General features: G+C 38.8%; 1 protein-coding gene across 1 annotated transcript; it reads left to right on the forward strand.

Annotated features, from left to right (window-relative positions):
• The first annotated feature begins 2,490 nt into the window (after positions 1-2,490).
• LOC145999968 (serine protease inhibitor Kazal-type 1-like) lies at positions 2,491-11,697 on the forward strand. The gene is made up of 3 exons (XM_083137262.1): positions 2,491-2,623; positions 7,866-8,071; positions 11,545-11,697. The coding sequence occupies exons 2-3, from the start codon at positions 7,870-7,872 to the stop codon at positions 11,577-11,579; spliced, it is 237 nt and encodes a 78-aa protein (XP_082993388.1). The 5' UTR covers positions 2,491-2,623; positions 7,866-7,869; the 3' UTR covers positions 11,580-11,697.
• The last annotated feature ends 2,706 nt before the right edge of the window (positions 11,698-14,403 follow it).

A 14,403-nucleotide genomic window follows, 5' to 3' on the forward strand; every position in this document is an offset into this window, starting at 1 on the left:
ACCCCCACAGTATTTCTTTCCAGATTTCAAGTGATACGTGTACCAAGTTTGGTTGAAATCGCTCCAGGCGTTCGAGAGTTATGCCGGAACAAACACACACACACAAACATCCATCCATTTATATATATATATATATATATATATATATATATATATATATATATATATATATATATATTGCTTCAACACACACTCCTTTAATTGCTTTCCTTTACCCTGACGTAGGAATGCTATATCTCTTGTGAAAGAGCACCTTAAGACCTTTCCAACGTCGTTTGAATCACTTGTATAGGTGCCCTGATTGCTGAAATATTGCAACTTTAGATGAACAAGATGTTGAAAAATAATTGTCAAAATCGCCCAGTTTCGGAAACTCAAAAGATACGGATCTACAACTTTGTATATTTTCCTGCCACCTTAGGTCTGCCAAATTTCAAACGAATCAAAAAATGTAAGGTAGTGGACCTTGTTGATTTGGCATGTGTGTTGTTATTGATCTGTGAGAAACAATGTATAGTTTTCTTGTCCCTGGAAACGGACGTTGCAAAAAAGGGCATTTTCACACTTAAAAAAGGGGTGAGTGATTTTTTTTTAATTTTCTAAGTATTTCCAGATGATATCACGTTGGTCGTAATGGAGCATTCCTTTGCCTCCGGGTTTCCTTTCACGGAGAACATTATGGAGCTATATATATATAATTAATATACTATATTGGATAGGATATTGTTGTGTGTCTAAATACTGACCATTGAGCAAGTTTTTCTTTTTTAAGAATTGAAGCCGCCCACCAAAAAACGCTGTATGGCACATTTGGGAATGTGCTGCGCCTACAGGCTCCAAGCTGGTCAGTCATATGGTCGGAAGTTGCCTAAAGATTGATACTGTGTTTGCATAAGGTTTTATGTTTTTTCTACTGTAGACCAGTAACATACAACAAGTTGTATCCGTTGTTCTCGCATTCACTGAAATGTGCCATACAGCGTTATTCGGTGGGAGGCTTCAATTTACGACACTGCTCTACACACAGTGGTGTCAAGAATTAATAGGATCGAACACTTCCCATATTTCCTATATAATTTGTACATATGCGATGACGCCTTGTATTGAACGTGGAGCCATCTAGAATGCAAGTTGAAACTACAGTGTTATAGCAACCTCCCTAAGTGCTCAAGTAGTGTGTCTAAGGAGGTATTGGGTTGTTACAGTCTTTGGTCCATAATTCCTTTAAAAAACAATATCGACATCGGATACGTGAAAAGACTGTAAAATCAATGACTAGGAAAGAAATAGTAACCGCCCACCGTGTATTCTTAGCCAACCCAAAAAATCTCACATGGGAAATCTTAAATATTGTTTATAGTACAGCACGAATCACACACACACACAGAGAGACAAATGGAAAAAGGAATAGAGAAAGACTGAAAGATAGAAACTGGAGGAAAGTGATAGAGAATCAGAGGAAGGAAGAAAAATGGAGAAAGGAAGGGATAGATAAACAGACAAGAAAGACAAGGAAATGATTGATGAGTAGAAGAAAGTGTTATAGAAACAAAATTGAGAAAGATAAATAAATAAATGTAGAGCGAAGAAAAGAGAGAGGCATAAAAGAAAATGAGACAAATATTGAGAGATAAAAACTGAGGGAAAGAATAGATGCAGAAAGAAAGATGATGAGAGAAAAGGAAAGGGATAGATAAGCAGACGATGAAAGAAAATGAGAGAGAAAAATAGAAATGAAAGAGGGATAAGCAAAAGATGAAAATGGTATAGAAACAAAATTAGGAAAAGAAAGGAAGAAATGTAAAGCGAAGAACGAGAGAGACAATAAAGTGAGACAGAGAGATTGAGAGATAAAAACTAAGACAAAGTGATAGAGAACAGATGCAGAAAGAAAGATGATGAGATAAAAAGAAAGGGATGGATAAACTGACAATAAAAAGAATGTTAATGAAAGAAAGACAGGAAAGATGGGTAAGCAAAAGAAGAAAATTGTATAGAAACAAAATTATGAAACAGAAATAAAAATAAATGTAGATCTAAAAGAGAAAAGGAGACAGAGATAGAAACTGAGCGAAAGTAATGGAGAAATAATTTAAGAAAGGCAGATGTCTAGAGAGAAAGAAAGAAAGGATGAGCAGAGGAAAGAGTGAAGCTAGATAGAGAGAGAGAGAAAAAGATAGATTAACAGAGAAAGAAAGAGAGTTGAAAATAGAAAGGGAGGGGAAATTAAAGAGAGTAGTAATAGGCATGATGGAGGCAAAATCATACGCCTACATATGCCCTTCTAAAATCTTAGTCACGCCATTGTGAAACCCACATATATTTCACAATGCTGCATCGTTCATTTGGTAACGTGTTGCAACCTGTACCAATGCAGTTCCAATAATAAGATAATGTTGAAATTTCAATGAACAACGCAAGACACAAAATCAATTCTTAGTATCAAAATGAGCCTTTTTTCCTTGAGAAAAATGTGCCACATTGCATGATAAAACATGAAGCACGCCCTCTATCTTTTATCGCAAGAAGAAAAGATAAGAAATATGCTATAATCGTTTGACAACGATTAGTTGTGTTATTTGAATTGCAGAAGCAATATTCATCAGGATACACTAACGAAAACGTGAGTACATTATCTACCATCGAAGGAATTGTCGTTGAATATTATAGTATCATATATAACATAAAAACCGTAGCAAAATAACTAGCTTTTCGGTTTAGTTCATGTGGTGCATTTTAAAATTATTCACTCTTGAATATAAAATCAAAGCATTAATTCAGAATTCATAAAGTAGTCCTTTATCAAGGATCAAAATTATACGTTACGAAAACACATTCACTGCCATTCTATACGTCTCTAGGCCTATTCGCGTCTACAAGTCATTTTTGTAAATGTGTTGTAATTCTTTATCTTCCAAGATGGCGGAGTTTTACATATCCACCTTATCATGAATATATCAGGACACGACAAAAAGACGTTGTATTGCATTCACACGAAACAACTTGAAATGATTGCTTTATTTTTAATGAAATCAGAATTTCCAACGTTCAACATTCTTTTCTAGTTTCTAAATGAGTTTATTTCGTTTCCTTTATAAGCCTTATGCATTTATTATTATTAAGGAACAATAATTATTTTCTTAAAATGCAATAAACTCCAACCTAATTTTTGTATAACAGTACGTACACGAGGCAAGAAACTATCAGTAGAACTTTTTCAAGGTACTAATACCCATAGGCTTTCATTCGTAGCAACTTCAGTAAATCTCTATCAGCAGCGTAACTTAGATGCAACTTTGGGGTGGGTCAGAATAGAACCTCATGCCCCAGCTGGTTAACAAAAATACCCTTAACTTGTAATTCTTAATTAATCCAAAAATTTTGGAGGGCCGGATGCCCTTCCTTGAACCCTCCCAACACGTTACGCCTATGATCTCTGTAGTCTGAGTCATTTACTAGAATTGATATCGTTTCTAGAAAACAGAAACAATACTGTAGTTACCCAGTTGTTTCATGTTTCTTTTTAAGTGTTGCCAGTGTCACCAATGTTAAGTGTCAGCTTCAAGTGAATTCTGTCTAATAAGAATTATAACCTTATTTATAGAGGTAGTTCAAACAAACGTGGTAAAATTGGAAACGAAAATAATTTTTACTGGTACGTACTATATTTTTGTCATTTGGAATATATATACTGCTGGACAAAGAAAACCGGACACTTTAATATTTGACATCTGAATTGCAATTACTTATGAATTAAGCTCTCAGTTTGGTAGTTTTCTGTAACTTTAGTTTTTGTTCTAATTTAACTTATTAATGTATGTAGAACATCCTCAAAGTTTGTTTTCTGTTGAATATATTTCCAATAATTTAGTTAGCCTTCGAATCAGAATGTATGCGTTATCACAAAAAATGCAAGTGTCCGGTTTTTTTTGTCCAGCAGTATATATATGTATTGCAATTAGGACTGAAATACGTTATCTTCTGTTGACTGGTGTTCATATTACGTAATAACCAGTATCGTGTAAAATATCTCCCTCCTCATGAAATCTGTTATGATACATTATTTAGGCTACTATGATCCATTATAATGTTAGATAATAATGTATTCAGCCGGCTAGGGGTCGCTAAGATGAATAGTGATATTACGAATGCCGTTCAAATCCCTGGCACCCCTAAGGGTATTCATTATTTTCCTGTCTAATAGAAGATTGGGATAAATAAATACCCGGGCAACGCCGGGTAAACAGCAAGTATTCAAATACACATTGCCCCCTTTCTTACACGTGTGTTCGGTTACAGTAGTTTTAAGGTAAAAGGTAAACCTCCCACTGCATATAGCACATATAGCACCGTGCTATGAAGGCGTATTTAGGAAATGTGGGGATAGGGTCCCACACATTCTCGATACCTGCTATTTTAGAGGTGATGCGATCAGCGTACCCATCGATTTGAGGAAGTTTTAGGGTTTAAACAGTAAATGGAATCCAAAAAAATATTTAATGTGTGAATGTGTAGAAGATATTTTTTTACTATTTAAATAATAATATAACATCTCCCTGGCGCTATCGTAGTATTTTCTACCCTAAGCGAGACAAGGGATGCAATCAGCTGCAATACAAACAGTCTACTCGTATTTCCCATGGAGAACGCTCCACAAAGACGTTGTGTTTTAAATCCACTTTTATACACAGATAGGCTAAGCAGAAAGTTGGATCCGAACCACTATGTGCCTCCACTGAACCCAGGACCCGTTGATTACAAGGCTACGACGTTACCACTGCGCCATCAGAGTGGAGCCGGAAAGACTAAACTCCGTACCAGCTAACTGTAGACCAGACGAACGAGAACAGATTTCTGCGCAAGTAGTGACGCGAGACGGCTCCACCAATGAACAGCGAGAGAAACGGGATTGTGTAATGGGTGACGGGAGTTGCCCGATTTCCTGCTTCGCTATGCAGCGTTGCAAACTTTTGAAAAGGATAATACCGAACGCACATGTCAAACGGACCGTATTTTTGTCTCCAGGTCCGTACGATTGGTTTAATAATTTCTTAGGGAAATATTAGGGATAAAACTGCAAGAGAAAATTTTGACAAGCCGTGCATTTAGCGTACGGACTAAGGTATGGACCGTACGGTTGGCAACACTGCGCTTTCACCACTCGATTTTCCTCCTCCACTGCCGATATGCGCGGCCCTGCTCTACAGTTAGCTGGGACAGGATATACGAAAATAGCTACAAAAATGCATCTATAAACCGTTCCAGAAATTGTTTTTCCTTGGGCAACGCTCTAGAAAACGACCCAAAATTGGAAAAATACAATTTATGGAGAACGCTTCAGAAAGATACAATAAGAGAAATACAAAAATACAATCCGGCTCCCTTTGCGAACGCTGCTATAGAAAATATCTCGTTTGAACAGGTAAGATGATAAGATTGCGTTATTCTGATCTGCTTAATCTGTATGCCAGTGGCGGCGATTGGATTCCAAAACTGTGGGGGGGGGGGCAAAATGCCAAAACTGGGGGGGAGAGGAAATGCAGTTTCTTGCCCTTGCTAGATAAGGTTTAGCATAGTGCAAAGGGCAAAAGTGGCAAAAAGTGGGGGGGCAACTCCCCCAACACCCTCCCTAGTCACCGCCACTGTTGCCTGTTATTATTAGACTAATTAAATTAAGGACATCTCAGTGAGCATGCAAGCATGGGAGAGGATAGAAGAGGGTACAGGGTAGGGAACCTAATGGTAAGAGACCCGTGGGAAGGCCAAGATGAAGATGGAATGGCGATATTAAGACGGATTGACATTGTACAGAATAGGGAGAAATGGAAAACGTATGTTGCCCGGCAATGATAGATTGGTTTGGATATTTCATGTCCTGTTTCTACCCCTTTCGACCATTCGCGACGATGAGGATGCATGGTGATAGGATGACATTGATGAATCGCAAACATTATCTGAACACCTCAAACACGTGCCCCACAGAGAGATTATACTGGCTGTGGGTTCAGACGCCAGAGCCCCGTTAGTCTGCAGTACAGACGCGGAAGTGAGGTTGACAATTGAGTGCCATCCGCGCAGAGGCGTCTCGTGAACGCATGCAGTGCATGCTGTGCATGCGTCAATTGTGGGAAAAAGAACAGCTTGCTCTGCGACGACATTCATGAGCATTTCTACATTCTAATTTCTTCATATACGAGAAGTATTTATTTTACACGAGAGCTCTGAACTAAGCTTATATTTCTTGGATTTGAAGTGACACATGCGTCAATTCTGGGAAAAGAATTATTACTTTCTTTCACTTCAGATCCAAGAAATGTAATATAAGCTTAGTTCAGCGCTCTCGTGTAAAATAAATATTGGGTTGGTGCGAATGAAATGTCCGGCCCAGGTGCGTCATTGCCAAAGGCCAAAAAAATCAAAACTACAATACCTGGTTAATCAAAATAGTCACCGTCTGCAGCCACGCACTTTTGTCATCGCTCAGCCAACAATTGGATTCCATGGCGAAAGAAGTCTGGAGTCTGCGACGCAAAGATCTCCTCAACGGCATGTTGCACCGCCCGATCAACAGCGAAGGTCTTCCCTGTCAGGAAGTGATCGAGATGCCGGAAGAGATGATAGTCAGTGGGAGAGAGGTCGGGAGAATATGCTGGATGAGGAAGGGTTTCATATTGCAACTCATGGAGAGCCTGCACCGTCCTTTGTGCGACATGTGGGCGAGCATTGTCGTGCAACATGAGGACACTATGCTTCCGGAGAGGTTTTCGGTGAATTTCATGGAGTTCAGCACTGTAACGATCTCCATTGATGGTTTCACCTCGCCTGAGAAAGACAAGATGGATCACACCCACCATAGACCACGATACCAGCAACAGCACCTTCCGTGGGTGGAGAGGTGGTTTCGGAGACCACCCTGGACGTTGATCACGATCCAACCATTGTCCTGATCGTTTATGATTGTCATAGCAGATCCATTTTTCATCTGAAGTGACAATCCGATGCAGGAAACCATCCCAGTTATTCCTTACACTCAGAGAACTGCACACCTCCAGACGGCGAGTCTTGTTGACCGGTGTCAAATCATGTGGTACCCATGAGTCCAACTTTTTCACTTTACCGATCGCACGGAGCCGCCGAACGACAGTGGTATGGTGTATGCCTAAGTCGTCTGCAATGGCACGAACACTTTTCCGAGGGTCCGCTTCCACGGCGTTCCTGAGGAGCTCATCCGAACATGATGTTGGTCGATGGCCACTGCGTTCATTTTGCAATGCTGTGTCACCGGAACGAAATTTGACAAACCAGCGGCGAATGGTGCGTTCATTTACCATTCCTGGCCAAAATGCACTGTTAGTATTTTTGGTGGCTTGCTGAGCAGAATCTTCCAGTTTGAATTCTTAAAGACAAATCACTCGCAATTGTGTGTTCTCCATGGTGCACTTTCAGACGACCCTGTTCAGCAACACACTGCCTCCTGACTGTCTAAGTGACCCAGCCTGTTTGTTGGACGTATACAGAGTTTATGACGTTAGACCCGTGACCTCAGTCAATCCCTGTGTTGTGTTGTTGAGGTGAGTTTCCCACCAGACGTCAAAGCGGACATTTCATTCGCACCAACCCAATACTTCTCCTGTATGAAAAAATTAGAATGTAGAAATGCTCATGAATGTCGTCGCAGAGCAAGCTTTCCTTTTTCCCACAATTGACGCATGCGCAGCATGCACCGCATGCGTTCACGAGACGCCTCTGCTTCCGCGAAAAGGTTGCCCCTGTACGGGAAAGAATCGTCGGGTTTAGGAATGCCAGAGATTTAGTTGGGTATTAAGCTATTTGTTTAATTGTACATGCTTTATTTTTCGTTTCAGAACAATGAGATCGTCCACGCTTGTTCTGTTGCTCCTCGTCGTGCTTGTCGCCACAGCAGCAGTCGACGCCAAGCACAAGGGCAAGGGAAAGCACGCCAAGGCTATGTGCCCCTGCCCTCGCCACCTGCGTCCCGTGTGCGGTACAGATGGCGTCACCTACTCAAACAAATGCCTTCTTAATTGCGAAGTGAAGCACGGTCGCTCTGGTAAGTGCTCATTTAGCATCTGCTGTTATCTCGTTTGACCCACAAGGGCGTCGCCAACGGAGGGTTTGGGTTGGTTGTAGCCCATCGTTTAATAGTCCCAGCCCACCATAATTATACTACGTTACGTTGTGATTCAAACAACCTCACTTCACTTGTGCTCCTGGAAAACTTTATAAGACAGTAAAAATGCTTAAATTTAGTGGCAAACGATGGTATGAAGCCTAGTGTTTATCTGTTCCTGAATATAAACGTTTTAAAACCTGTTAAAAACTATTTGAAAATGGCAATTATTTAAAATATAGCTCTTTCACTTGGCAGTGAAATATTATGCAAACTATATTTTAAAAATTCAGAGCTATGTGGTCAGTTCTAAAACGAAATGGCCCATGTAAGTATACATAATTAGAGAAAAAGGTCTAAATATGGGCCCCCCTTTATATGTTGTCATTTTCGGAGGAAAAAAATAATATATCAAGCACCTGCCTTTAAAATGCATATCTATGAAATATATACTTAAATGTAATAGCATGCTAAAGTATAGAAAGTTTTTTTAAAGTTTTAAAAAACAGTTATTTATCGCTAAAACATTACAAAATTCATATTTATGAATAATCTGTTGTTTTGAAAATCACGCGGAATGGGAAAAATCGAAATTAAGAAAAACATCCAAATATTTGTTGAAAATGTGATCTCAACATTAGACCTCATGTCATAGCCCATATTTAGACCATTACGCTATTTTTCTTCGTCAATTTATTTTCGCTCTCTGTGGTACGTATTTCACAAATAAATTATGGCATTATAAAAGCCCACATTTGTTTTATGTACCGCTAATATCATAACCTATACAAAGCAGATGAGAATTCAGAAAACGCTGAGTTAAAACATACCTGCAAAAAGTTTTCGGAGGTCGCAATTCTATAACAGCGTCCAAGGCCGAAAATAAACACCACTTTCTCTTGCGAATTGGCGCCGCAACCTTTGTCCTTGACAGATAACCAGTTCCCATAGCCTCTGCCAGGCTGCAGCACCCGGGAGCGCTGATAACTCCAAAACCCATAATTAAACCTTCGCCCATATTTAGACCTTCTCCTCTATATATGTGTGTTGAGGGGGGGGGTGAATATATGCAGGTAGATAGATACATAAACAGTTCCGGATTTACAAGCCGCAGACCTCCCAGTGCGGGGGAGGGGGCGGAGACAAGTAAGCCTTTAGGGGGGCCTCAGCCATTGACATAGTAGAGGGTTCGCGTATGTAAAACATAAACGTAGTTACTCAGGAGTACAGAAACGAATACAATATACATAGGGTATGTGGGGGTAGGACCCCACATATTTCTGATGTTGGACATCTTGGAAGTTGTGTGATCAGCACCACGCTGCATCAGCAGCCGCCTTTACCCCCACCGGGTACCATTTGATTTGAGGCTGAGTGGGCCTTGGAGCCTTCATGCGGGGACAAAGCCGCCTGGAAGTCAGACTATAATCAAATCAGACTCGACTGGGAGGGGGGCTGGCCCCTCCAGTTTCTGTTTGGTCCCTCTTATAGGGGGTCCAGTGAATCATTTTCAACATATTACATAACGTTTGCACAGGATTCTGCTCTGAAATGGGACTATCATTCAGTTTGAGTGTCTTTCTTGTGCTTGTGCGTTTACTATTTCAGTATTTCCTTTTTAAAACCGACAATGAATTAAAGGAAACGCATGGTATAATATTATGAACGAATATGTGCGAGAATAGAAGAAGAATCAGGGGAATACTGTAGTCTTTTTACATGTACCTGTAAACATCTGTGTGTTACTTCGTGCTGCATTGATATGGCCGAAAGTTGCTGAGTTACATAGTTAACCAATGATCAACCAACGTTCAAAACAATACGTGTATGTGTGGGCTGGGCGACCCAAGCGATTGCCGGAGCACCGCCCTCAACGACGCCAGACCGGGGCGTCCCGAATTAGTAGAACCGAATCCTTATTTGTTTTATAAAGAGTTGGATTTGTATAGAGAAAAATTAATTGAAGTTACTTCTCAATGACAAATGTATATTGCAAAATCATGTAGCAATTTAAAGTAAGAGACTACTGTTATTTTGATATCAACCTACAATATACACGTTCTTTGACATTAAGGCGTTGACAAAACAAGGCTATTATTTATCTTCGTTAAAACCGTAAATATACAGCACGGTCATGTTCTTTATTGGCCGGATCAGGGTAGAAAGTTGAGGCGGGCGGTGACAGGGTGGACAGTTGGGGTGCCAAAAATCGACCTCGCCTGAATGAGAATTTTATCTTGGACCTTCCTGTTCTATGTACATATTTGTGAAGATAATAAACTCCTATAAAGAATTGTAGGAATAAGTATTAGGAAACCGAATATGATAATCAAATTCTCAGTCAAAAGTTACATGTAAAGTATTATGATGTACAATTACATAATCACAGTAGTACAGTGATTTTTTTGTCCAGCTAATAAAGTTCGATGTACCCTGATATATGTGTTTTATTATCAAAGCTGGGTATTGTAATTACAATTTTTCAAACGTTAACTCAAATGTATTAGGTCCCAACTTAAAGGGGAAAAAAGAAAAATGTGTGGGTACAAGCCGTACCACCTCTCGGAAATGTTCTGTTTGATTGCAACGCCACCTCTCGGAAATGTTCTGTTTTGTAAACAAAGAGCAAACCTCGGAACGTGCAAGGAGTAAAGCACTCGGTGATTACAAAACGCAATCAGTGACGGTTTGTAACCACACATTCGCACACATTATTATCATTTTAGCAACTAGCACGACGTTTACAAACGATGAAGTCAGTGGCGGCTTGTAATCACCCATTCGCGATTATCTAGAAAACGGCTCGTTTGCAGACCCATGTTTACTGAGACTTTTTTGCTTCTATTATCGTGTACTTTCACCTGTGTCAGTTTGCGCCATTACTTATGAGACACCCTGTATATAAAATAATGTGTGTGTGTGTGTGTGTGTGTGTGTGTGTGTGTGTGTGTGTGTGAAGGTAGGTAAGTAGAGAGGGCCTTTGATAATATTTAGCGGGGGGAGCAAGATTTGTAGATCCGACACTGTACATAAATAAGTTACTTAAACATACATAAAATCCATATATGTTTGGAGGCTGAACTTTGCCCCCCACCAAATAAAAAACGTTCCTGCGCCATTGCTTGTGTAAATCAAAGGATATGATTACATACAATGGCAGTATGTAAGGTGTTAAACTTATGTCCTGTTCATTGGTATTTTCAAATCAAGCTGTTCGTAAACAACAGGAACTTAAATATAAGCCAGAAAGAAATTTAGTTCGAAATCTTACAAGAAATCAAAATTTCGAAATAATCTTGTATAATTTTGTTTACACATATGGTATTATAAGCTTGGAATACATCAGTTTCAACTATGACTTGTAGCGAATATAAATATTCAGTAAATGTAACAATCCTTCCTTTTATTTACAGAGTTGAAGATAGCTCACAGAGGACGCTGCGAATGACATTATAGTTTCACTCGTATATGATGCACCACTACCAACAATTAGATTGAATACTGAAGCATAATTTTAAAATAAACGTGTTTGAAAATAATTATTTAAATAAATAGAATATTTCTTATGTTCTTGTTATTATTTGCTTTACACTTTACTTCATACACGAAAAAGGTTAAAAAGTTAGTGGGCACAAATTAACAGCTACGACAACATCGAAGATAAGGTACAGTATACCTCTACCCATATAAACCACCTTTTTGACAAAAATGCACCTCTCCACACTAAACCGGTTAAGCATGAAAGTGTTCCATGGATATCCGAAAACACGAAATTACTCATGAAACTCCGCGACAGAGCTTTATTAAAATATAACCGCGAGAAGACAAACTACAACTGGGAACACTACAAGCAACTAAGAAACTTTACAACTACGGTGCAACGACAAGAGAAGAAAGCATTCTTTAACCATCACCTACGTTCTAATAAAAACAACAAAGACCTGTGGAGCAAACTCAAGGCGTGGGGAGTATATAGTAAAACTACTAATAATGAAATACCCTCTGATATACGAGACGTAGATAAAATAAACGAACATTTTTCAAACATCTGCCGTAAGGCCGACTGCTCGAAATCAGCCTTAAATAAAACCAGTAATTTGTTTAACTCCAAAATATTTAATGAAAGTGCACAACAATTTCATCTTAAAGAAATCAGTGAATATGACACAATTAAAGCAGTAAATAATATACGATCCAATGTCTCTGGCAATGATGGAATAACAATAAAAATGCTCAAACTATCACGTCCGTTTATCTTAAGTCACTTGACACATATAATAAATTTCTCCTTTCGGACTGGACAATATCCAATCAGCTGGAAAACAGCGCACGTGATCCCTCTACCTAAGAAAAAAGTAACATCGTCCTTAAACGATCTTCGTCCTATAAGTCTACTACCCACCCTTTCCAAGATCACCGAAAAAAATTGTTTACAATAAAGTTAGAAATCATGTGAACAGCCTCAATCTCCTTCCGAAATGCCAATCGGGCTTCCGCCCTGCTCACAGCACGGCGACGGCGTTGCTAAAAGTCACGGATGATATATTTCGCTCAATGGACAAGAGTATGACAGTTGCTCTGGTTTCATTGGATCTGACTAAGGGTTTTGACACGGTTCATCACGACCTACTCTTAAGCAAGTTGAAATATTATAATTTTTCACACCCCGCACTCAAATGGTTCAGATCGTACTTGACAAACAGGCAACAGAACGTGTTCCTAAAAACTGCCACGCCCTCTCTCTCGAACACGCTTGTACTAGAAACTGGCGTTCCGCAAGGATCAATTCTAGCTCCTCTCCTATATACAATCTTCACAGCAGATCTAGAAACCAACATAGAGCATAGTACCGTACACTTTTATGCAGATGACACCCAAATTCAAATCCCATTTCCACCAAAATCACCATATTATGCAATAGCATTACTTAACAAAGATTTGGCAGCCATGAATACCTGGTGTAATACATATGGTCTGAAAATAAATCCACAAAAGTCTGTTTTCACCTTCATCGGTTCCAAGAATATCCTTACAATGATAAACCCGAATAATCCACACATCAAAATAGAGACATCCGAAATTCCACATTCAAAAAGTATAAAGAATTTAGGAGTTATGTTAGATGAACACTTGAACTGGGACTTTCATGTTCAAGAGCAAACTAAGAAAGCCTACTCAGCACTAAGATCCCTCTATAAATTTAATGAATACTTAAAAACAGATATTAAAATTAAACTTATGCAAACACTGATTCTCCCTCTTATAGACTACTGTGATATAGTATACGGTGCAAACTTGTCTGTTCGAAATAAAGTAAAAATTCAAAAAGTTCAAAATTCGTGTTTACGCTTCATTTATAACATTAAAAAATTCGATCATATTCTTGCAACCCTGAACGAGAACAAAATGCTAAACATGAACAGACGTCGCAGACTTCATTTCTGTTGCTTTATACAGAATCTTTTGCATAAAAAAATTCCAGAAAATTTATTCGAGAAACTAAAGACCAGAAGGGAAATACACAGCTACAAAACAAGAGGAACAGCGAAACTTGAACTCTTCAAACACTCACTGGAAATTTTCAAATCGTCTTTTACACTTTCAGCGGCAAAAACATGGAATGAACTTCCGCCCTCCATTACCTCCCTCCCCAGTCCTAACAAATTTAAGAATAACCTAAAGAATTTTCTGTTAGATGAACAATATCTCTGTTCAAGCTCCCACGAGTAACACTACACAATACAGTTTAGATTACATACGAGCCTCGCCAATTAAATCCAATCCTTGACAAATCTTTAACTATATTGTAATATTTACGTATGCGTTGTTCTATCGTACCTCACAAAACTAGCATAATCATGTACATCAATCTCAACATCCGTGCGTGAATGTCCTGCTCAGAAATGTTTAGTATGTGTGTTTTAATGTGTGTGTGTATGTGTGCGTGAATGTGTTTTTTTTCCTCTCTTTATTTTTTACGTGTTGTCTTGATTTTTAAAATCTCGTCTTTGTTCTTTCCTTGTAACCATTTTATTTTTTATTTTTTTATTTTATTGTATTTTCTTCTCTTTTTTATGATTTTGTTTATGTACACTAGGTAAATGTCAAACGGGGTTAGGTGGAAGAACAGCCACAGGCTGAACCTCGCCCTTTAATAAAGAAAATTTGAATTTGAATTTGAATTTGAATTGTTCCCTGTTGTAACTCACTAAGATAATGATGGATCTACCCATTAACTGATGAGAAATGGATGAAAGAATAACATCCTTGCC

Source organism: Lepisma saccharinum, chromosome 16 (assembly GCF_977018435.1).
Source record: "Lepisma saccharinum chromosome 16, izLepSacc3.1, whole genome shotgun sequence".
Lineage (NCBI taxonomy): Eukaryota > Metazoa > Arthropoda > Insecta > Zygentoma > Lepismatidae > Lepisma > Lepisma saccharinum.